Source organism: Polyodon spathula, chromosome 2 (assembly GCF_017654505.1).
Source record: "Polyodon spathula isolate WHYD16114869_AA chromosome 2, ASM1765450v1, whole genome shotgun sequence".
NCBI lineage: Eukaryota > Metazoa > Chordata > Actinopteri > Acipenseriformes > Polyodontidae > Polyodon > Polyodon spathula.
The window spans coordinates 94,941,516-94,965,580 of record NC_054535.1 but is presented as its reverse complement, the minus strand read 5'-3'; the positions used below and the strand labels follow the sequence as shown (position 1 = coordinate 94,965,580).

General features: G+C 35.4%; 1 protein-coding gene across 3 annotated transcripts; it reads right to left on the bottom strand.

Moving 5' to 3' along the window:
* Positions 1 to 1,348: 1,348 nt before the first annotated feature.
* On the bottom strand, positions 1,349 to 18,498 carry LOC121328584 (rod cGMP-specific 3',5'-cyclic phosphodiesterase subunit beta-like). Of its 3 annotated transcripts, none has more exons than XM_041273388.1 (22): positions 18,015 to 18,498; positions 13,143 to 13,295; positions 12,557 to 12,646; positions 12,022 to 12,162; positions 11,344 to 11,418; positions 10,422 to 10,486; positions 10,221 to 10,287; positions 9,721 to 9,768; positions 9,388 to 9,537; positions 9,048 to 9,191; positions 7,969 to 8,034; positions 7,731 to 7,877; positions 6,843 to 6,950; positions 6,273 to 6,382; positions 5,784 to 5,871; positions 5,582 to 5,682; positions 5,086 to 5,193; positions 4,830 to 4,893; positions 4,154 to 4,228; positions 3,878 to 3,961; positions 3,212 to 3,382; positions 1,349 to 2,012 (listed from the first exon to the last, which is right to left on the bottom strand). In XM_041273388.1, exons 1-22 carry the CDS (start codon positions 18,483 to 18,485, stop codon positions 1,989 to 1,991), a joined length of 2,550 nt encoding a protein of 849 aa, XP_041129322.1. In that variant the 5' UTR covers positions 18,486 to 18,498; the 3' UTR covers positions 1,349 to 1,988. The 3 variants fall into 3 exon arrangements, with proteins under 3 accessions (XP_041129322.1, XP_041129304.1, XP_041129312.1); XM_041273370.1 differs by having other exon boundaries at positions 1,349 to 2,044; positions 3,223 to 3,382; XM_041273378.1 differs by having other exon boundaries at positions 1,349 to 2,032; positions 3,223 to 3,382.
* Between the last annotated feature and the right edge of the window lie 5,567 nt (positions 18,499 to 24,065).

The following is a 24,065-nucleotide window of genomic DNA, read 5'->3' as shown; positions in this document are numbered from 1 at the left end:
TTTTAAATAATCGTACAAATTAAAAAATTAAATTCCAAACAATCTTAGCAGTGATCACACAAAGACGCGCTTAATGTACATTGTGATCAAGTAGCTGTAATAAAATGGTTAAATCTAGGTAGCCCCCAGGTTAACATAGTAAAACTGAGCCCTATGTATTTCAAATTGACCTTGACAGCTTAAATATGATCACATTCAGCAGCAGATGCATGGAAAATGCTGATTGTTTCTGATGGATAAGAAGACTTATTATTAGCTGGTGATTCATGGCTTGAGACACTCAGTCCTCCTTCCTGCAATTGCAGGGTACATTAGTCCTAGGACATTAATTCAGAAAGATTCTACATTAAGCCATGTTCATGTTTAAAGGATCACTGTCTATGGTAGGAAATGAGTCCTCTGCAATACATTTGTATGGATACTTTAAAAAATTTTGGTAAAACTGGTCAACTAAGTAACATTCTTTTTGTTTTTTGGTAAACAGCCTGTGCAGGTATGAAATGTATAGATACACACAGGGGTAAACTTAATTTTGATTTCACCCATTAATACAATATGCTGCTGTTTTACATGGGAAAAAAAAATAGAAAGACAGTGATAAGACGCAAACACAGCAAAGGACAAGAAAAATGCTTTGAAAGTTTTACATGTTTATTTTTTCAGTAACGTTAATTTTACATGACACAGATATACCAAAGTTAAGCTAGTTAACAATCCTAGCGCCCTTGTGAATAAATGTGGTGTTATCAGGGTTGTCATGAGGTGGCGTATATGGAGGGCAAATGCCCCAATAAAGTACCTTTCTTCCCCTATTCAGATAAGAAAATTGCAGCATTTCTTCACAACTTACATCCCAAAATGCCATTGGTTTACAGATTATGTTCACATACAGTTTTCATCGCAAGCCAAAAAGACAATTATAATACAAAGTATCAGATGCAGCTTCTAGCAATAGCCTGTTCTGATCTTGATGTGTAACAAACCTAAAATAGCTTCAATGTACAGCTTTAGAGAGAGACTAGGTAGTGACCAACAATAAGTCCATTGTTTTACCTAAGGATGATTTTTATAAGTTAACATGTAGAGTTTATGGTATGGGGTCAACTAAGTATGAAAAATAAATAAATAAATAATGACTGCACTAAAGTAAAAACCATCACATACATTTTTATTTATAACAAGGTAATCTGGGTTTTGCTCTAAAACTGTTTTAAAATCTTTTTACCTTGACCAATGATTTAATGAAATGTGACAAAAAAATATAATTAATTTATAGTTTATGTAGTGACCAAAAGTAAGGAAAAAAAACACTGCAAAAAATATGCAAGAGATAATAATGCTGAGATGATCAAGTTTCTGCATGATTATGATGTGTAGCCTGCATCAGCAGAAGAGCAATTTGGGATAAATAGAAAAAAGTCTGAAAAGGTAAAACCACAGTAATTCCTGCTTATTGATTTAGCCAAGAGACTAACCACTTTGACTGTAAACTACTTCAAATTTGGTGCTGCTGAGAATTGTTATAATTTCAGTGTACAGGTTTTACTTGAAAGCGTGGATTTCTAACTCTATTGTAATTACAAACTTGCAAATGCCAGTGAGCTGGCAAATCTTCATTAGTAACCACAAGTTTCATTCTGAGAGGTCTCGTCCTTGACAGGTAGGTTGTGACATTTGAGTAAATTGAACAGCTAGGGAAAGTACACATTAAATAAATAAATCCTTTAGTTTCTAAAGCTCTTGTCATGGCACCCACCTTCCTCCTTCATCTTAAATGGAAAAAAGTACTGATAAAAATGTAAACCGAGGGTGTCTGGTGTGATGCTTTAAGTGCCATCTTGGCTGCCATAATTCTAACGGATCCCCCACAGGGTTCTGGAGCAGGTCCTGCAGCTTGCAGTGAGTAAGTTTCCCTGATTCATTCAGTTTGAGGGTTTAGGTCTTTATTGTGCTGGGGAAGGCCTGTATACCCCAGAGAGCAGCCCGGTTTAGCATATTGAGCAGGTCTTTGACTGTGTTCCTCCCCCACCACCTCCTGCCGCAGCTATGGAGAAAAACATCACCACTTATTATTACACCTGATTTTTACTATTATAATGTTTAGACTGAAAGGGGTATTTTCAAAGCATGGCCATTTTATGATGAGTAAATCTGTTTACCTAAACAACACAACCTGAGCATTTCAGAACAAATAATTAAGTAGAACTATAAAATTAGAGTTTTAAACTGTAATTATTTTATTTGCCAGTTCCCAAACTATTATTTGCAATGTAAAAAATATCAAAGCTATCCAGGTCCCACAAGGTCTTACAGATGTATTCATTCTTAGTCTAATACTAAATTATCACTTGCAAAAAAATCTGAACCCAAGAACTTGAATTTCTGGGCGGTTCTATTTAAATGTGGCAAGTTTCTTTATTGGGCAACAGCAGACGCAAGCATACATGACAGTTACAGGTTCAATATAATTTGAATCCATGATGGCAAGGCACCTATGAGCCTCAATGGGTTGTATGTGGCTCAGGTGGAACAGTTGGGATTAAAATCATATTATTAGCCTGTAATCACCTTTCCTGATTACCATCTATTGTATGTCATGGAATGTCTGTTCAAGACATTGCTGTGCTATCTTTCAGCTGTGTGAATGCAAGTAGCATCTTGCTTGTCTTTTTCTAGCAATTCACCCATTTTAGCTTTCATGTTTCTTACAGTATAACTAATAAAGGTAATAACCAGTAAGTTAACAACTTGTTACAAAGTGTTCAAAAACACTTATGACTGCATGTGCTAATATTGATTCATTTCTCAAAGAGTGGTTATGGCATGGGTATGTTGCATATTAACTATCTTAGGTTGTATCTTCCACAGATTCATATGTCATTTTCATCCCAGTTACTCTAAATTTACTCCAAAGAATGGCATAGAGATTATTATCTTTGTAGTTCCAGCAAGAGTTGACCATGTAGGGTAAACCGTCACAGGCAAGCATGACAACCACTGAGCAAAAGCACTGTTTGTAGGGGAGTTTATTATCATTGATACCTTGTCACAACTGGAGGGGTCAGCATTATTGCAACAGACGTGTTTTACACTATCCTGCTATGTTAGACGTTTATTTTACAGGAGGACAATGAAGTCACACGTACAGCATGTGTTAAACGACTGCAATGTAGAGTCTGTGCAAGTGCTGTAAAAGGACATATAGTGATACATTGTTCTGACCTTGTGCTTTTGCTGCCTCGGCCTCTTCTTTCTTTTTCTTCTCTTCTTCAATGGCCTTCATTTTCTCATCGTAAACCTCAGCCAGTGCTTTCCACTCTTTTCTGTTGTTCAGCAGGCCATCATACATAGGCAGAATTGCCTCGTGGAAACGGGAGAACTCCTGGAACAGACAGCAATGAAGCAGTGGGGCATTAAAGTAAATGAATACATCTACCCTAATCAACACACCTGGCTCCATACTGTGGATTTTGTTCAAAACTGGGTAAGGGGCCATGACAAGTATATATTAGTATAGGTAAGCTTTTGTTGTAAGAATCAGAGTGATCAAATGACAGCTTGAATTTGTTTTTCTTAATAGTGGGCTATTTCATAGATATAAGTCCAATAGGTCCAAAATAATCTCTTTTTCAAAAATGGTGATGCAAAGCACAAAATGGGGATATATTAAGACCCATATAGTTATACAGTAGGTATAGGATATGTATATAGTTATACAGTACAACAGCACTGAACAATTGGCAGTCCAATCAATGTATTAGTACTGTAAGTGTTGGATCAGTGCTGGTTTCAACCTGTTACCATGTGTTTCATCCCATTTGGCGAATTTCCGTATGAAAGCAAAAACTGAAGAGAACCAAAAATGTGCATATTATACCTTATACACAAACGTGCAGACAAAGTCGATGAAACCACACTGTAGCTTTGGGAGTTCTGCTGCCTTGTTTCTATCCATCATAGGCTAGAGTAGGCAAAACAAATAGATTTGCCATCAATTTACTGTACATTTTCACTTATGGTTAGCCAATGAAAATAATAATAATAATAGAAAGGCTAGTACAGAAAGTATATAAATCGTGGTAATTACGGGTAGACATATATAATAAAGTGATATATTAAACTTCCCATAGTATAAAACCATACAGGCACTCACAATGGGCTGCTGATCTAAAACAGTTCTTTCCAAGTCACCCTGTTCCCAGAATTCTGCTGCTACTGAAAGCGCGACCTATAAAATAAAGGTACCATTAGCTTGATTTACAATTTACACTAACTACTGAACAGAATGTAGCAGAGAGTTATAAAGGGTTACAATTAATCAGAGATGAATGTCAAAGTCCAAAAACACCAGATTACACTATGTAACACAATTTTTGTTCCTGGGTAGTAAGTGTTATTTCCTAATTGCTTATGCCTCAAAAGTATAGAAAATGGCTATTATTCCCCACAAACTTTGCTTTTGTGACCAGGACAGTGATATTACAGTGATAAGTAATACAAAAATGACTACAAAAGATTTAGAAGTGAGTAGTTTTTCAAGATTTACGATTATACTGTATTTACAGTATAATCATAAATCTCGAAAAACTACTCACTTCTAAATCTTTTGTAGTCATTTTTGTATTACTTATCACTGTAATATCACTGTCCTGGTCACAAAAGCAAAGTTTGTGGGGAATAATAGCCATTTTCTATACTTTTGAGGCATAAGCAATTAGGAAATAACACTTACTACCCAGGAACAACAAAAAAAAAATTGTTACACAGTGTTATCACAGTGCCTTCCAAGATAGCCAGACCTTCCCATACAATAATATTGCTTGACTCACCTTACTCTGGACCTCCCAAGGTTTTGTAATAGCAGATAAGTCGCATGCTGTCATCATCATGGCCCTATATAAATATGCAAATACAGAGTATGTTGTAGATATTAAGATGAATTAGAAGTTATATGTTCAAATCATACCAGGAACGTACTGGTTGGATCTCAAGACCTCCATTTCTTAGCGTGACTCCAACAGAGCCCCTTGTTTAAAGAAGTAAATTCCAACCATAGTGTCATTCTTGCTCCTTTCATTAACTTACATTACAATCTCTTTCCTGGTGGTCTCCAATGACAGGAACTCGACCCATTTGTTGTCATCTTCATATGTTTTGGACAAATCTACAATCTTCTGGAACATTGTTCGTTTTCTGCAATGTAAAAGTAACATATGGCATTACATTTATATTTCATACAACCAGTCTCAAATTGATCTTCCTATAAATGAACATGCTAGGCTTAAAACAGAATTGTATTACATAAACTACATAAAAGCCTCTTGATATTGACTTGGGGCTTATTGGTGCAGTGAGCTACACTAGTCTTTCACTTGAGTTGTACATGTCACAAGTGAAGTTTGTTTGGTAGTCAGCATAACAAAACCACCTCCCAGTCTGGAATAATTGACACTGGGCACATGTTTAGACTTTTGAAAACCAGAGCAGACATCAATGAAGGATCCTTATAACAGTTTAACAAACTATATCCAACTGCATGCTCTTGTTTGTTTGTTTATTGAAGAAAGCCATTCACACTTACTTGAAGTAAAGTGCCAAGTCAGTTGCAATAATGGCAATATCCATGAGATGAATCACATGGTCCATCTGCCTCCTATTCAGGTTTTGGTAAATGTTTAAACTCTGTGGAAAATTGAAAGGATAGTATTCCACTGCATTTCAGATAACTGCACTAAATGTGTAACAGGAAAAATTGAAATGTATTATAAATATACAGTACACACCTCTTCTGAAAGCAAAAATTTGCCAAATTCCAAATGGTGCCGCTCTAGTATTGATGACCCGTGAAGTTTTGCCAGTGGGTTTTGAGATCTGAAAGAAAATGTAATTATATTTATTCTCATAATACTTTATTGGAAATGCAAAATACACTGTGTCACTGGATTTCACTAGAGACCTTCCAGCTGCATTAAATGCACTGATTTGCATATGATTTCACTCAACTGCCTCAATGTTAAAGCACAGGTTTTCAATAATTGTTTGAGTTATCACATGCGCTGGTTATAAAGTATGGGTACTGTAGTTATGAGTAGGTTTATAGTAAATCCACAAAGTCTTAATTATAATTAATTCCATAATTCAAGCAGACACTCAAGGACACTTTTGGTAGGAGTCTAATTGTTTCTGAAAGCACAGGAACAAACAACTCTGAAAGAACTTGCCTGAGAATACATCGGCTCTAGTTTTCCATTTCAGTTGTGAAACATACTCACTTCATCTGGTACAGGTTGTTAGTTCCTCTGTGATCGATATCATGCAAGAAACCAGCTGTAATCATAGCCATAACCTCCAAATCTGTGTAATACCGCTTCAGCTTCCCAGTCTGTTAGAAGCAAACATAACATTTTCAACAGCAGCAGCAGAAACAAAAAATCTCAATATAATTTAGTTTACAGGTTAGAAATAACAACATAATGAAATTGAAGTACCATTTAATAACATTTCTTACATGAAAACTAGCGGTTTATTTATCATGGTTTTACTACTGTTTCCATTAATCTAAATATTTAATATTCTGTAACTAGGATGGAAATGCCGTGCTGACTGCATATCCCTCTTATTGTCTTTGCTTGGATGTTACCTCACCTTACCAGCGAAACCATTAAAAATGCACCTGTAGTTACTGCAGAAGAACAGGAACAAATAGAGGTATGTTGTTACCAGCAAAGTTATGGTTGTTACTACAGGATTACCATTTTTAAAAAATAAATATTGGCATTTGACATGACTAGTTTGAGAAAACTAAGTAACATGAAAACAATGCAAGTTTATTTCAGGCTTACTGTTAGTAAAGTGAACATGGTTTGTCCAACATTGAAACCATGGCGCCAGTTGTGGTAGGTGATCTTCCTGTAACCTTTACTCACTGAGTACATAAACCTCACCAACACCTAGAACAGAAGTCAAGGACATTAAATACAGAAGAACCACAGAGTTACAAACCTCTTGGGAATGAAGGTTGCTCCTAAGTCTGAAATGGCCGTAGTTTTCAATGGTTTTAATAAATGTGCACACTGCTAGCTACACCCTCAATCTGGTGAATAATACAAGGATACAGCAATACCTATATTGTTATGGTTCTAAAGTCTTTAAAATTGTACTATAACTGGAAAAGCTTCCATTTAGGTTACCGTTGCAGCAAAAACACAGATTTAAATGTCCATGAAAACATGTGGTCAATGTAGTGCTTGTTTTTATTTTATTTTAAACAAAACGCATTCATGCTTCTTGCTCATTCAGCCGCCTTTGTCTTGAAAAAACAAAACAAAAAACTGCTTTGTTTAGAACTAAAATATACTAGTAAAGTTGCCTCTGCTTGCTTTGAAATCTGCTTCACTTTTGTCTGGATACATTTATTGGTGCAGTTACGTTATCTGGTTGCATTGCATGCATGGTTGAATGATTGCATGCTTCCGGTTGAAATTGGGGGGTTCGGTTGACCGGTCAGTTTGTAAGTTTGGTGTTTGTAACTCTGAGGTTCTACTGTAGGTGTATTGAGGGCTAAATACTTAGATTAAACAGTCCCTGGTATAGAGCATTTGTTAAGAATAGTATTTATATATAAATGCATATTCACTTAGAGGTAAACCATCAGTTCCCAAAATAACTGAGTCAGTTAGCATTTCCAAAACAAATTACAATGCATAGTATTGTTGTAATCCACTGCATACCTCTTGAGGAATTTGAAACTTTTTCACCACCCCGACCTCGTAGTACATCTGGATACCACACTTGACCAAGTCCAGTTCTGTGCAGTCAAAGTCTGAGAAGTGAAACTCGTAAATCTCAAATTTGGTAGGTCCGGGAAGTTCCTTTTTCTGTAAACAGTCAACCCCAGAATTGTTGATTATGATTCTGATTATGATTATTACTGCTAGAAGGTACAATATTTTCATAGATTCTCCCTACCAGGATGCTGGCAAGTTCATCCTCCTCACATTCTGAAGGCTCTTTTCCATAGACCTCTCTTGTTTTCTGTATGAGTGTAAAGATTGAAATTACCATTGAATTCCAAGAACAGAAAAAAAATAGAAAAGCTTTTTTTCTCCAAGACAATAGTATACCAAGTGTACCTCCCATAACTGCAGAGATTAACAGTATGCTAGTCTGGGAGCTTTGTTAAAAAATAAACTTGTTATTGGATGCACGTCCATTGTACAAAATTGAGAACACTAATTACACTATGTAACACAATTTTTGTTCCTGGGTTGTAAGCGTTATTTCCTAATTGCTTATGCCTCAAAAGTATAGAAAATGGCTATTATTCCCCACAAACTTTGCTTTTGTGACCAGGACAGTGATATTTCAAAATATCACTATTTCCAATGGGAAAACGGGCAAATTTGTGTCTTTTCATTCACATAAAGTCAGAAAAAAATACAATAAATACAGTATAATCATAAATCTCGAAAAACTACTCACTTCTAATTCTTTCGTAGTCATTTTTGTATTACTTTAGTATAAATACATGTTAATTTGGATTCATATGTTGTTTTTTTCTGACTTTATGTGAACGAAAAGACACACATTTGCCCGTTTTCCCATTGGAAATAGTGATATTTTGAAATATCACTGTCCTGGTCACAAAAGCAAAGTTTGTGGGGAATATAGCCATTTTCTATACTTTTGAGGCATAAGCAATTAGGAAATAACACTTACTACCCAGGAACAAAAAAAAAAAAAAATTGTTACACGGTGTTATTATTATTTGTTTATTGAGCAGATGCCTTTATCCAAGACGACTTACAAAGACTAGGGTGTGTGAACTATGCATCAGCTGCAGAGTCACGTACAACAACACCTCACCCAAAAGATGGAGCACAAGGGAGGTTAAGTGATTTGCTCAGGGTCGCACAATGAGTCAGTGGCTGAGCCAGGATTTGAACAGGTAATCTCTTGGTTACAAGCCCTTTTCTTTTATCACTGGACCACACAGCCTCTATGTTTCATTTATTAATTATAGTCGTATTTTCTCTGCCATTACCTACCAAAATATTTTGGATTTCATCATTGCGGCATTTCACATGGTAGAGCACCATGTCTTGAGCAATGTCTTTACGATTCTCCAGCCTGTTCATCTTGTCGTAAGTGTCTGTGTTGAGTACTGACCAGCCGAGGAACTGAGTAAGAGACTGAACCAAAGGAAAAAAATGAGTCACCGCAATGTCAATGAAAGTGTTCACTTGAGTCTATGGTAACATTTCTGAAACTTCATTTTTTTCAGTTGCTTTAAAAGGCTAATAGAGGGAAGTGTTAGTGATCTCTTCAATGATCCTCCTCAACATCTACTTGGATGTAATGAAGGATAGCAACATCAGTCTACTCTACCTCCATGAGTGTTTCATCCTGTTCATCAAATGGCTTGCCATCTTTCCTGTTGTAGAAAGTGGCCACACCAACAATTTCTTCTTTCTTGTTCACGATGGGCAAAGACAGGACATTCTTGATTGTCCAACCACTGTCATCTAGCGGTTCACTCTGAAGGGAGAGGTGCACATGGTTACTATGGGTTTACATGGTTACTATGGGTAAGAAAGCAGACTCTGAGTTAAACAAACTATTGACCTATTTACTACGAAGCTCCAACAAAAACATACTCATGCTTCTTTTCTCATAGAATGCATTCACATTTCTGTCATAGGTTCAAGGAGATCTTTGTACCTGAAATTTAAACATATCTTCTGAAGGTGCGTTCATAAGGTTACAGATCTGAAAGACAAAACCTATATTATTGACATTCACCAATAAAACAAACGTTAAAAATTGTGTTTCCCTCCAATATTTCAAAGAATTATGATAATTTATAATTTCATTTTAGTAGCTGCATCTTCATCGAATAAAAAAAAAAAAAAATCTCTGTAATATGAATTTAAGAAATATGAATAACCATGTTGGCCACATATGTTTGTGACATTACATATATTTTTAAGTACAGCTATAGTCTCTTTCATAGATTTCTATCCTTTGTATAATAATGCAGCACATTTGTATTTTCAATTGAGCTCAACAGAAGTCCTTCTGAAGACCATAGAGTACTTTTGGATGTATTTTGGGCAAATACAAAGGTTCCACATGCAAACCGAACTGATTCCCAACACATTCAAAAAGTTACATTGGTCCAATACATACACATGTTTATTACAGAATGTACATCAACTTACAAAACCACTTTCTGCAACATATGTAGGTAGTCCGCTAGCAAGTGCCCAGTGATCTGGTGTAGGATTCCTGAAAACAACATAACAATGAGGAACGTGTTCTGCTGTCCAAGATTCAAAATGATACTGACAAACAATAGCTGAAGGTTAGCTTTGTTAATACTGTAAATACATGTTTATTCAGATTTTTAAAAAGGCACCTACGGAATAACTTTAATGTCCTCTTTTCCATGGAGAATATAGTCAATTACTTTGTAGAAGATGATTTCCTGAAAAAGAAGAAACAGGTCTTATGTACTGATTTATTCTTAAAAAGATTGATAACAGATACAGTGTGAGGACTGCAATATATTACACAGAATAATATGAAATGGTATGATATAATATAATGTTTTATTGTCCCACCTTTCCTTATCAGTAAACAGAGTGAGAAGACATTTTCTAGTTTTCAGAAATCTGACAAGTTCTGATGACTCAAAATAACTCAGAATTTTTCTCTGCCTTATCAGCCCTCATCATAATTTGGTAGTTCCTTCCTTTCCCATTGTTTACTATGTGTTTATATGACATATATTTTAGTAGAATGGACATTTCCTGAGCCTTGGCATTAATATGTAATTGCATCATATAACAAAATGTTGTTTTCAAGATGATGTCATTACACAGCAATACTGTTTACCATGTAAGAGTCAGAACCAATAGCAATTACTATTCATGACCTGTATTCTACAGTTCTACCGAAACTTCTTAGAAAGATCACTAACACTTTGAAAAGTTTATTTTTAAGTGTAATGCTCATGAAGGTGAAGGTCAATGGTAATTAGATGCCCACCTAAACATCTCATTCAGTCCAGGGCTTCTTTCCTTTTGATGTGGGGTAACGTCCACTGGGTGCAAAGTTGACACTACCAAACTTTAAAATTTCTAAATTAAGCTAAATAAGTTGCTATTGTGTTTTTTTTTAAATGAAATAATGTATTTCTTTTTTATTTACCTAATAATGTTCTTGCATTTATCATGGTATAACATAGTAGTTGTTTCATGACAGCAAAACCTTTAAGATCCGTGAGTGGTTTTTACAGACTTGTACACTGTACAGTGCTAAATAAATGAATTGTACACTTACCCTCCCATCTGGTGTCTGAGGTCCGGAGTATGGTGGAACTTCACCCATTAGGATAGGCCACAGGTCAAAGAATTCCTATACAAGACAAAACAGGTACCCACATTGTGATGCTAAATTCATTCATATTCATGTTATTACAACATAGACACGACAGAATCACAGCTGTACTGTCAAAAATCACCTGCACCATACAAAGTTCATATTATTTAAATAGCTTAGAAACATATTTATGTAAATTTAACTTTAAAAATAATATCTACAACTGAATAGATCCCTCATTTTGAAGAAAGGGCAGAGTCGTAAGCAAATTCCATAGAGAAAAATAGTTAATTGCATAAAACTAGAAAAAAAACCAACTCAAGTAATAATTGTACTGCCCTTTCTATGTTGTTTATTACAAGTTTTATACTTTTTACTTTAAATTGTTTTACTCCTTAAAGATAATTTGGCTTTTGCCTTTCCATGCAAAACTCTGTCCCTATTCTAATTACTTTTTGACCTCACCTGGTATATTGACTTTTGGATGCTTTGGCACAAAACCAAATTGTTCCATATTGACAGATTGTAACATTTACACTCTACCATGGGAATTCACACAGCTGTAATAAATGAAGCGATCCTCTGCAGCAGTTATCAAGGTGTAAATGTTTTATAGTAAATCAATAGAAGCTGACATACCTTTTCCTTTGTCATGTCCAGCAGCCCTACTGAGTATCTGTCACAGTTTAGGTATGCCCTCACTGTGTACAAGGCTTTGTGAAACTGTCTCTCAATATCTGTCAACTCTTCAAATACCTTGTTAGCAGACCACAACAGGACCTTTGAACAAATAAAAACAAGAATTTAAAAAAAAATGGATTGACACTGGTACAATGTTTGCATTGATGACATTGCTGGAAGTCAATAATTTATTTGTGTACCTGGGCCAGTAAATTATTGCACTTTTAACTATGTTGGCTTCCACGACCCACCCAGCTATTTAAGGGTCAACTAACACATTTGCAATTTGTACTTATGGAAGGGTTGAGGCACTAACATTTTACGTCTGTACATAACCATTAACTGATTGAAACTAGTAATTGGAGTTGTCAGACCATATAGCCTAGATTCCACAAAAAAGTCCTACTGTATAAATATTTATACATTACATAAAACATAGGTGAACGTCTGGCTGTAGAGAGACTTCCACTTCCCTTGTACCAGCAATATTCACCTGTCCTTTACGTGTCTCACAGTTGTGCAGGTAACTCAGGTGGTAGATTTTGAGGTTTAATGAGGCAAAATTTAAATACTTCAGAAAAAGCTGCAAGAAAAAAAGGAAAACATTGGCTAGTTTATTTTAACTCCATGATGGAATTGGGTGCCACAAAGCTATCAAACACATGGATCTGCACCATGGGTCTGTAAAACAAGAGACTGTCTTGGGATCCACTGTTTCCATCTGATGTCATTCAATAATTTCTTCACCTTCCTCCAATATTTCCCTGTTGTAAAACCATCTGACAGCCCTTTCAACGGTCACATTTAGGTTCCTTCACATTGAATACTTGCTAGGTAACTTCCTCCATCAGAAAAGGATGGGGAGACTACTTTCTGCCTGCCCACAATCTTAACTGGGGATGATGAAACCTCAATTCAAAGTGGTTTTATCTGCTGCTGATGGAAACTAACAAAACTAATTTCAAATCACCTTGACATTGGATGCAATGGCAGATGGGAACGTGACCTTGGTGGTCTATAGGGTCCAGGGTTGGGAAGCACTGACCTAACCCATAGTCTGATATGGACTCGGTACTTACATCTTCATCCTCCTGAGAGAAGCCAGAACCCTCTATCTTGTTCACAGCCATGATTACTGCTACAATGTCTTTGCCGTTCATGATGGGAGTAGCCAGTATGCTTTTTGTTTCATAGTTTGTGAGGGTATCCACAAAAGAGCTGAAGTGGCTGGACTGGTTTAAAAAAAAAGCAAATCAGTTAAGTTCTGTATGAATCTACTATGTACAGGATGGATTTCATTCAAATGAGTTATTGTCCTGCTGCCATTGGGTTGGAGGTATGCAGGTAGGGAAGGGGTGTCTGGGCCTGAGTGTTGCTTGTTGGTCTCAAGACTTGTCCAAATCTAAACAATCTTTATAAAAAAAAATGAAAGCACTTAATCAATTTCAAATATGTGTTCATGACACTATGCTTTAGTATTTTGTGTGTCCTCCTTTTGCTTATATTATGGCTTTCAGACATAACCAGTATGTTACATCTTGGTGAAATCTGGGTCCGTTCTGCCTTGCATTTTCCTTCAGCTCAGACAGTTTGGATACACAATGCTTGGCTGCAGCTTTTTTTCAGACCAGTCCAAAGCATTTCTATTGGATTGAGATCTGGTGATTGCGAAGACCATTCCAGAACCTTTATTTTCATTTTCTTCAAGAATTCCAGAGTTGACTTAGTCATATGCTTTAGGTCGTTGTCGGGTTGAAAGATAAAATGTCTGCCAATCAGCCTACGATAGCACCATTGTCATGTTTTGATACATGCTGCATTCATTCAGTCTTCAATCACGTGAACGTCTCCAGTCCCTGAGCTGCTAATACACCACCATATCATGATCTAACATTTAATGGAATCAACAAGGTTTGCATACTATGGTCCATTTTGGGGAAAAAGTTCTATTTTTTTTTCTCATTGGACCAGAGAATTTTGTTGTAGAATGCTTCCAATTCCTGTACATGTTTTGGCATATTTAAGACAGTTTGTTTTATGAATTGTTTTTAAAAGTGGAGTGAGTTATACAACTTCTCTTTGTTCTGAGTTATTGTACACTATTGTGCCTGATGCTCCTAAATCTTTCTTTAAGTCCTTGGCTTTTTATCTTGGATTTTATTTAGCTACTTGGACGATTCTGCTATCTGCTGTATGCATAATCTTCTTTGGATGTCCACATCTTTCAAGCGTTTCAGTTGAATTTGTTCTATGGGACCTCTTGATTATTGCTCTGATTGTGGATTTTGGTATTGCGCATTTCTCTGTTACTGCAACGAGTGCTTTTCTCAAATGTAAATCCAACTCTTTTGTCTTGACCTTCATCTGCTGTTTTGCCGAAGCATTATTCTGCAACATGATTTTCTAAAGCAGCTTAGTTACTGTGTAATGGTTTTCAATCAATGAATATATTTTTTTTAATTTGTTTTATTAAATGTTTACAGGCTTGTGATGTAAATGTGCCAATACTTTAGTCAAGAATAAATATTTGTAATTACTTAAGTGCTTTTATTTTATTTTATTTTATTATAAATATTGTTTGTTAAACTACCCAAATTTGTGTATTTTGGCCTTTGTCGTATTAATTAGTGGCTAGTGTTCACTAAATGTTTGTATATAGCATGTTTTCTTGAATGATCTTGTATCAAGTGTAGGGTGCCAATGCTTTTGTCTGTGACTGTCTTCCACATTAAACTAAATGGTCAACAAAAGTTTCATGATAAATACATACGTCACAAAACGTGTTCAGTAATACATTTAATAATGTTAATATGATGCCTACTGTAAAAGGGGCATTCACTTTACAAATACAATCTGAGATTGCTAGTATCTAAAAATCAAAGGCTATGGGTATTCAGTAAGAGTTATGAGCAATACAAAGTGAATGCTAGATAAATCCTTGATATCTTTGGTGGAATGGACTGCAGTCTGGGGCCATTTCTGTGTCACTTTCACTTGATCCACGTTGTGATTCTATTTTGGCAGGGCTTACCAAAATCTTCTACGCAGTGGATTTCAAATACTGCTACAGTGACTTTAATAGTCATGTAAAAATAACATTACTCACTCTTGTCTTTCCAATGTTTTTCCTATCAACAAATTGACTGAATTCTGAAATAACAGAACCATTTTTGTAAAAGTTTCCTGAATCATGGTTTGATGACAAGGCTTTTTGTATGTATATTTCTAAATCTGGATGATAAATTGTGTTTACTGATAAAGTAACAGCACATGATTTAAAATATGTATTTATTATTTGAATACCTGATTACAGTGATACAGGTATAATACAGGAAGTGTAATTATATAAAAACATATTTTGACCTTACTTATTAAACAAGTAAGTCAGTAACATACAACCCTTGCCATGACTGGAAATACAAAAATTCAAAATTTCAATAGGATGAGCAAAAATGTAGGTGCAAAATATAGATGGACAGATGTACAGATAGACAGACACCTAAATCTCCAGAATCTGATATTCGCAATAACAAACTACTGTAAATAATGTTAATACCAAGACAACTGGATAAACGGCTCTCCAGATAAAGTGTGACAAACATATACAGGTACATATAGTGCGTTCAAGCACCTATTATCCCCGTAGTGAGGGATTTCATCGATAGCTGGGGATAAGCCGCCTTGTCATTACAAAACAGTGGAAAGTAGGGCCTGTCTAGTAAATCATCTTGTTTCACCTGCCAGATCTAAGCAGGGGCAAGAGTTCAGCCTGACTGGTGTCATTTCCTGACCAACAGGTCAACACCAGTCTACTTCCACAGCCTTCAGATGCACAATATACTAGAAATTCATCCTCACAGGATCAGAATCTAGGCCGTGGTCACCACTTATGCATGAGTTTGACTTGTGATAGTTACATTATACCGTGGGAATTAGTTTATATTTCTCATATCCTACTCCAACACAACATAAACACAAAAGTCCACTGAAAAATATACAGGCTTATAATTCAGTTCAATATTTTGTCTGTTTTCTTTTTTTATAAAGCAACAAAACTTACAGATAATTATTCCTTATGGAATTTTAGAAGGGCAATGCACCCCAAAATGAAACTTGCGCAATTACTTTAAGAAGCCCAGTATAGTGTGCTAATATACAACAATGATATGTTGCTTAGACTGGCATGCTAACATTGTTACTGCCGTACCAAAAACATTCATTGTGAGTTTATGGGCTTGGCACAGCTGTACAGCAGTAAAAACATTAGCGCCCTGGATGAGCGGAAAATGAGCTTCACTCAATAATCAGTATAAACCACAGGAAGAATACATTAGTTAACTAATTCCATATCAATACCAAGTTGCCCTTAAAACAGTACTACACTGTTAGTACACTAACTTTATATTGGTAACAAAATTCACATTATTATACACAGCAGATGGAAAAGAGTGATGTTAAAAGGACACTGTATACCATATACAATTTTGGAGTATTTAATTTCTTATCAGTCCTACTATTTCAGTTCTGTTTAATTCTCTATTGCAGTTTCTGGTTAGATTTCCAGGCTTACAGACTACTATTCTTTTTATACTGCAGGGGCTGCTTCTGAAAATAGAAGCAAGATTCTAGAAATGACCAGTAGGGGTCTTCAACTGTATGCCCCTCTGCAACTATGAGTTTGTAAATGGAAAATGGTCACAGCATCATCTAAGCAGAAACAACAGCAGCTATTAAATCAGATGCTATACACTGTATTTCCTTTGTCTATTGGCAGCCTGTCTTGTGTATTTAGTCAGCCTTTGTTGACCCAGTTGCTCAGGTGTAGCTTGAATAAAAATAATCCCAGATATTATAACTCGGCGGCAGGGGATATCAGAAATACATGAGATTACACCAATAGGATTGTAATGATCTCAATATATATTTAAATACTCTATATTCTGCTGCAGTAGTCAATGATGTTTACACAATATAATTCTGCCAGAAATATCAGCATATCTCATATGAAGAATTTATGGAACAAAAAGTTACCACTGCTTCTACATTATTTAAAACAAAACAAAACTAATAGTTATCAGTATCGTCCTGCTAATATAGCAAAAAGGTTTAATGATCATATTTTCAATAATGCTGGCTAGAAGTTAGTGTTTTGGGGGACATTATAACAAATTTATTTGCTATATTTTCCCTAATTAAAAGTATTGAACAGAATGTTTAAGCTGTTCTGTATATATCCTTCAGTGTACCACTTTTCATGCTTTCTGTTATTTAATTGTCTTCAATACTTTTGTTTACTGTATTAATAAAGAATATGGATGTTTGAATAAACTTCTTATGAGATTAGTTCCAAGAGAAAGCTCATGGATTGTTGCTGAGTTATCTGGGAAATCTTGTCAAATGTTATTCATGTTACAATTTTCATTACAACGTTTGTTCTGTTTTAAAAAATGTTTAGGTTATACAATAGGTATTGAAAAATGGTCATCAAGATGATTTGTGGAACATTATGACAGTTAACATTTACCAAAAGATGACCTGTAGCAAGGACCCCTGTGTAACCAAAACCTAAACAATCACAAATGTCTTACATTCGGTAATCTATAATATTGCTTCAAAATTATAATTTTAACTCTAACCACCTAGTTGCCACTGTTGTTTAAAGTAACAAGAAGCAAGATAAAGTATTTATACAAATAGATATTTCCATGTTATATTTTACATGTCTGCTTTGAAACTTTTTTTTTTTTTGTGCTGAGATTACAACCAGCACTGTTTGTTTTGGACCTGTTCTTTCACTCTCTGAAACATACCACTATATTCCAGTGGCAAAATACTTAGCTATTTCGATAGTCCTACTGAAGAGAAGGGATTACAGTTAACATGGGGAATATGCAGGAGAAACAAAGGGGCAGCTTGTTGGACTATCTTTTTTGTTTTAAACCAAAACCTACCTCTTTGACATCTTTGATGTTTACGGTTTTCTTGGTTTGGGCAACGTTTCCTACTACGCCCATATCCAGAGGGAAGACAATTTCTGAATCTGGCTGGACCAGACAATCGTCCAAATTTGCATCATTATTGACATTAAAGAGCCTGGTGGCCAGCTCAGCTATGCCATTCCTTTGGCGGTACATAAAGAGACTGCATCTGTCTGCATGGATGAGGAAGCTGATTCTCTTCAGCGTCTTGAAGACAACTTTCTCCATATTGATGCTTTCCTGCATGTCTCGAATGAGTTCAAACAGAATCTCGCTCTCCTCCACCTGACTGAGTTCCCTGAAAGATGCAAAATCCACCAGGGGCTCAGCCCTGCCTAGGACATTGGAAATAGCCTCAGGTCTGAGCTTTTTGTCAAAGTACTGCTGGGCAAAAGACAGGTTTTCATCAAGGAACTTCTCCACATCTTCCTTGCTGATGCTCATTGTTGACTTTGGCTTTTTTAGCCCAGTCCTCCACTATTTTATCAAAGTTGATTCCAGATTATTTTTTTTTATTTTTTTATTTTTTTATTCAAATAAGACCCTGAAAAAAAAATTAAAGGGTATATTCCATGGAAGCCAAACAATTTGAAAAAAGATCCCAAACAAGACACAGCTCTAAATCCTGATACCTGCAGGTAAATGTGCTGGGGCAAGCACAGACCGATCTTACTGTCATCAGCAAGATATTTTCTTAATTATGTTGAAGGTGAACCCAAGCTTGAGCAGATCTTCTCAATAAAAACTGATCAGATGATCTGTCCCAAAGCTGATAACCAATCTAGAAGGCACAGTTAGTGCCACTTCCTGAATTTACCTGTGAAAATATTATTTTAATTTTCTTTTGATTTACATTCATTCGCAAATACCATAAATGTAGTTTTCTTTCACCGCTCCCCTTACACAGCTGCCTTGGGACAGGTCACAAGCTCATCGAGTTCTTATTTAAAAACTCACTCCTTACTCCTAATCCCTATTAACTAGGTGACTATCTGATTACATCAGCACCAATAACAGTAGGACTAACTTGCAGTGACACCCCTTAATAATTACAGCTGCAGTTCTGTTTGTTTAAGTAATCAGTGTAAAATGTACATAAAGAAAGTCTACATGAAAATATAGAATGACACTACATCATGGTCTTTTAGACATGCTGTTATAAGGCACTGCATACAGAACCCTGCAGCAATAGGGGAAAACTACGGACATTTACTCAAGTACATAGGTTCACTATATGGTAGTGTAGCATGTTAATACTATGGTTAACCATGGCTGTAAAATTGTAACCCATAATATATAAGAAGAAAGTTTACGAATGAGAGGAGGCCATTCAGCCCGTAGATGCTTATCCAATTCATAAAACCGCATACAGACAGCTCTTGGTTCAGTTCAGACCGGTTATTTAACAGTTTGTTCCTGCCGATATGTCTTTATAAGACCTCTAGAGATTAAACTGATTGAATCATTCCAGTGCAGCAGTTATAAAATGTAACATTTCATTAATGCACTCAGTTCATTAACCTACTGCAGAGACAAGGCATGGAGGAGATGCAATGGCTTTTAGAAGTTAAAGAGTTCTTGTAAAAATAAAACAATTCCAAATGAGGAGACTTTTTTTTATGGCTTTTCTGGAGAGTAAAATATTTATTAAATACATAACTTTTACTAAGGATTTTCATGCTGTGCTGTTTATTGAATGGCTGATACAGTCTAACGTGTGTAAAATGATGCATAACAAAAATAAGGTTCATAAAGACTCTGATAACAATGGAAAGTGCAACAACCTCCCAGAAAGTCATGTAAAAAATTCAAAGTCATGAACACATTTTTAAAGAGTCCCTTCCTGTGTGTTTACACGTCATCAGTACCGTGCATGTCTGCAATGCCTCTCTGACACTGCCTCTACATCCCACTAATCAGACACTGTACGCGTTGTGGAAGCTGGACCCATTCTTGGGGTCGTGGAGCACCTGCAGTCCAGATTTGTCCCGCTCTGTCCCTTGTCTTGAGGATCTTACCATACCAATGACTGTGGTTTAAGTAAAATGTAGCTTTTCAGAGCTTAAGCTTATCAATTCAAGAGAGGCCAGCAGACTAGAAGCAACATTTGCCAGTTTCTTAAAACTGGTTTACATTGGATTACAGAAAAAAACACAACATCTATAGATATGGTAATATACAACTGATAAAGTTGTAATAAACCATTTTATTGGATTTCATATCTATCTCTATCTATCTATAAACTTTATATGCTTTTTTTTTCACTTCAAGACACTGAGCCAAATTCTGATCACCACTTACAGCACTCTCATTAGGACCCCACTGCTGAAGTAAAACAGCACTATTAAAAATATCTTGTTACCATTTAAAACAGACAAAAAAAACAAAACAAAAAAAAAACATTTAGTTTAAAAATGCCTATGCATAAAAATCTGCAGTATAATTACAACTTTTTGTAGCTACCATATAGTCTTGAGAACTTTTGAGAATTTTTTCATGGAATGACTACATTATCATTTTTCTTTACAGTGTCCTGGTAGGCTATATGCAAATATTTTGGTGAATAATAAAACAAACAAACACAAAAGAAGATATATATGATCCTAAGTAAGGCAACATTTAATATATAAAAGACAACTAGGCAAAATATAATGGTTTATGCAGCTATTTAATAGGAACAGTCAGCATTTAAACTAATTTAGTATAAAATGTTGAATCTCAGCGGGAAGGGTCTCTTTTAATGTCTTGTATACAAGGTAAAACATTATTATTCTCTTCATACATACGATGTTAAGTTAAATGTGATAATGTAAAGTAGTCAAAGTCTTATGTAGATCTGACCTTTTTAAAGTAATTGTAACTGACCAATTAATGCAATAATTTGATCTAACTTACCACATTGTGCCCTTGAATGGTCTAATCTGAATTTGCACCTGTAGGTTTACCTGCACAATTGCAGTATTCTTAGGCATTGCAACCACAGGCAGGGGTAAACATCTGTCCTGAGAAAATGAATTTTTCAGGTAGCCCTTTTGCACATGGTCTATTGTCAGGGCAGGCTTTTAGGGCCTACTCATCCCAAAGGATGAGTATTTTTAATGTCTCCCAGACAACATACATTTGTGATAAAACAGTATTGTTTGCTTTACCCAGTCGTTCTCCAAAAGTTGTGTTGAATCTACAATATTGTCACTGTGTGTTTTGTACCAAACTTTGCATCATTAATAATGTAGCTTAATGTGAAAATTCTATGGAAAGGCTACAGAATACATAAGAAAGATTATCTATGGTTTTGGAGGGGAAAAAAACAAAACAACAAAGGTTGTTGTTTCAAGGTCAAATAGAATTGGTTTGTTCAGAAAAAAAGTCTGTGGATGAATGATTTCATACAAAATGTGTGCTGCTTATTATTTCTCGTTGTGTTAGTCGGCTCTTCCACACATTTCTCCATGTCAACTGTGGATACAATTTTAAATCTGTAAGCCACTGATGCTTGTTTTGGTTTTGACAATGGTTTGTTGTGTTCATATAGAATTTTTTAATTGAGGTTAGCAGTTTTATCATCAACCTTATTATACACAGGCAATCTTATTACACACAGGTATCATTATCATCATATTTAGCTTACCATATATAATAATAATAATAATAATAATAATAATAATAATAATAATATGTGTGCTGCTTATAATAATAATAATAATAATATGTGCTGGGTACAATGTCATAATTGTGTAGGCACAGGAGGTATTTTAGTTCCATGCAAATTACTCTGGCCATGAACATGTCTCAGTTTGGCATTTACCTCGTATGCCGTCGTCGCCAGAATCTTACACACCTTCCCCACATAATCCCCACACAGAGCTTCTTGAAAACAACAAATACATTGTACAAATGACATTTTATTAAAACACCTGGAAAAATAATCTAAATAGGAGAAGGGGCTTTTTTCCCACCCTAGTAATGGTAAAAGGCCCAGTTCTTGTTTAATATTATTGTTTGTAAGTCTAGGTTTCATATCAATTTCTAGTATTAAAAAAAAAAAAAAACAACAACCTTAAAATATGATTATCTACCCTCCTTCACTAAACAAATATGTCTGTGTTAAACTCCATTTATCCGTTGCCAGAACAACATGGGCTGATACCTAACACTGTTATGCACACACACCCACTGCAAAACATGAGTCAAATGGGCCCAAGAGTCCCTGCTATGGACCTGAAAATGAACATTGACTGTATCGGTTTTCGAAGATTAGCCATGTGTCCAGCATACTTGTAGACAAATCTTTCTGACCCGTGTGTACGCAAGTTCATTTTAACCACTGTTCATTACAATCAATTGAGTAGACATCTTTCTTATTACATAAAGCTTGAATTGTTTTTACTTTAAGCATAGAGTTTAGCATGCAGGGATTAGCCTAGAATTTTTTTCTAAAGGATTAGTGGTAGATTTAAGCACCTTATTTAGTACAAGAAGGGAAAATAATGTATTTGCGCATGTTTTTTCATTATTTAAAGGGTCGTTTTGAAACAGAGCAGCATTGGTACCAAGTGAAAGAACACGGTTTAATCTCAACCCAATACTACTCTCACTACTTTGAAAATTGACAAAGTGAGATTACTGACTCCTTCGAAACAAGGGATAACGTGGGGAAAAATCTAGAATTCAACAGTTACTTACTCTTGGTAAATACGAAGAAAAGTATGTTTTTCTTTACTGATACAGTACTTCTTAAATTTAGAAGCAGAATATTTAAAAATAGTCGGAGCACATTTGATTCAACTTTCAGCCGAATGTAACTTTACAGAATGATTACCCTAGGAAACTGTTAGTGACTAGGCTACATGAGTATATTAGATTACAGTATATACAGTAGCACAAGACCAGGCTGCATTTCTGAGAGGAGTTATCGTTCCTAAACCTTCTAGTGTTTAAAGTGTTAAAGTACACATTTCTGTGTCTATCTTGGTAGATTATTTGTAAAACTTCACACATTGGGTTTACATAGACCATAACCAGCAAACGCTCTTGTGGTCTGTGTTGCGTGCAGTAAGATCTTCATGGCCGGCCAGTTCGAGACTGTGCTGCAGTCTGGTATGTATACAATCCAAACAGTTTTAAACAACGGAAAGTAAACCTAGCGTACATAAAACCCATGACATCCCATCTAAAAACTACAAATTATAACTCTTTAATTCTTGCATTTAAACACAGAAGTGACAGAAAACAACAACCAAAAACAATGGAATTGAACCTGAAATAAAATCTTTATTTTAACCCTTTGCATTTGTCACATTGCTGTATTTTAGGGGCATCCGAGCGCTAAAAAAAATATAAATCAAAGATTAACAGCCAACGACTTAAAGAAAGTTCTAGAAGCATCTGGTATAAGAGTGGATGAGAGAACTGTACAAAGACACTTGAACACAAAAGAGTGGTAAGCATGTAGACCTCCCTGCAAACCACATTCATAAAAAATTCATAAAACAGTTTAAAATTTGCCAAGAAATATGAACAGGAATTTGAAGCATTCTTCCACAGATTTCTCTGGTCCAATGAGACCAAAATATAAAAGTTGCCCCCAAATGGAAAGCCTTCAAATGAAGACAACCTTGCAAGGATACAATCTGCTCTTAGGCTGACTGGCAGACAGTTTATCTTCTAACAAGACAATGACCAAAAGCAAACGGCTAAGTTCTTAACCCAAGAGAAATGCTTTGGACTGATATGAAAAAAGCTGTAGCTAAGCACTGTGTATCCAAATCTGTCTGAATACACCAGACAGAGTGAGCTCAGATTTCACCAACAAGCTGTAATGTAGTTTAAGAATGATCATAAATGTTTGAAAGCTTCAATAAAAGCAAAAGAAGGCCACACAAAATACTAAAGCATACTTTTGTCATGAACGAATACTTTAAATGAAATAAGTTTGTTTTTTGATAGATTATTTGTTAAATTACTAGAAATTGTGTATCTGTTTTATTAAAAAGTAGTTAAAGTTTACCAAATGCTTGTCCTTAA

Coding starts and splice junctions, on each gene's coding strand:
- LOC121328584 (XM_041273370.1), bottom strand. CDS start 18,485: ATGAGCATCAGCAAGGAAGATGTGGAGAAGTTCCTTGATGAAAACCTG. Junction 8,035..9,047: donor ATGAAATCCAAAATATTTTG/GTAGGTAATGGC, acceptor ACACTCATACAG/AAAACAAGAGAGGTCTATGG. Junction 5,194..5,581: donor GACTTGGCACTTTACTTCAA/GTAAGTGTGAAT, acceptor TTTACATTGCAG/AAAACGAACAATGTTCCAGA.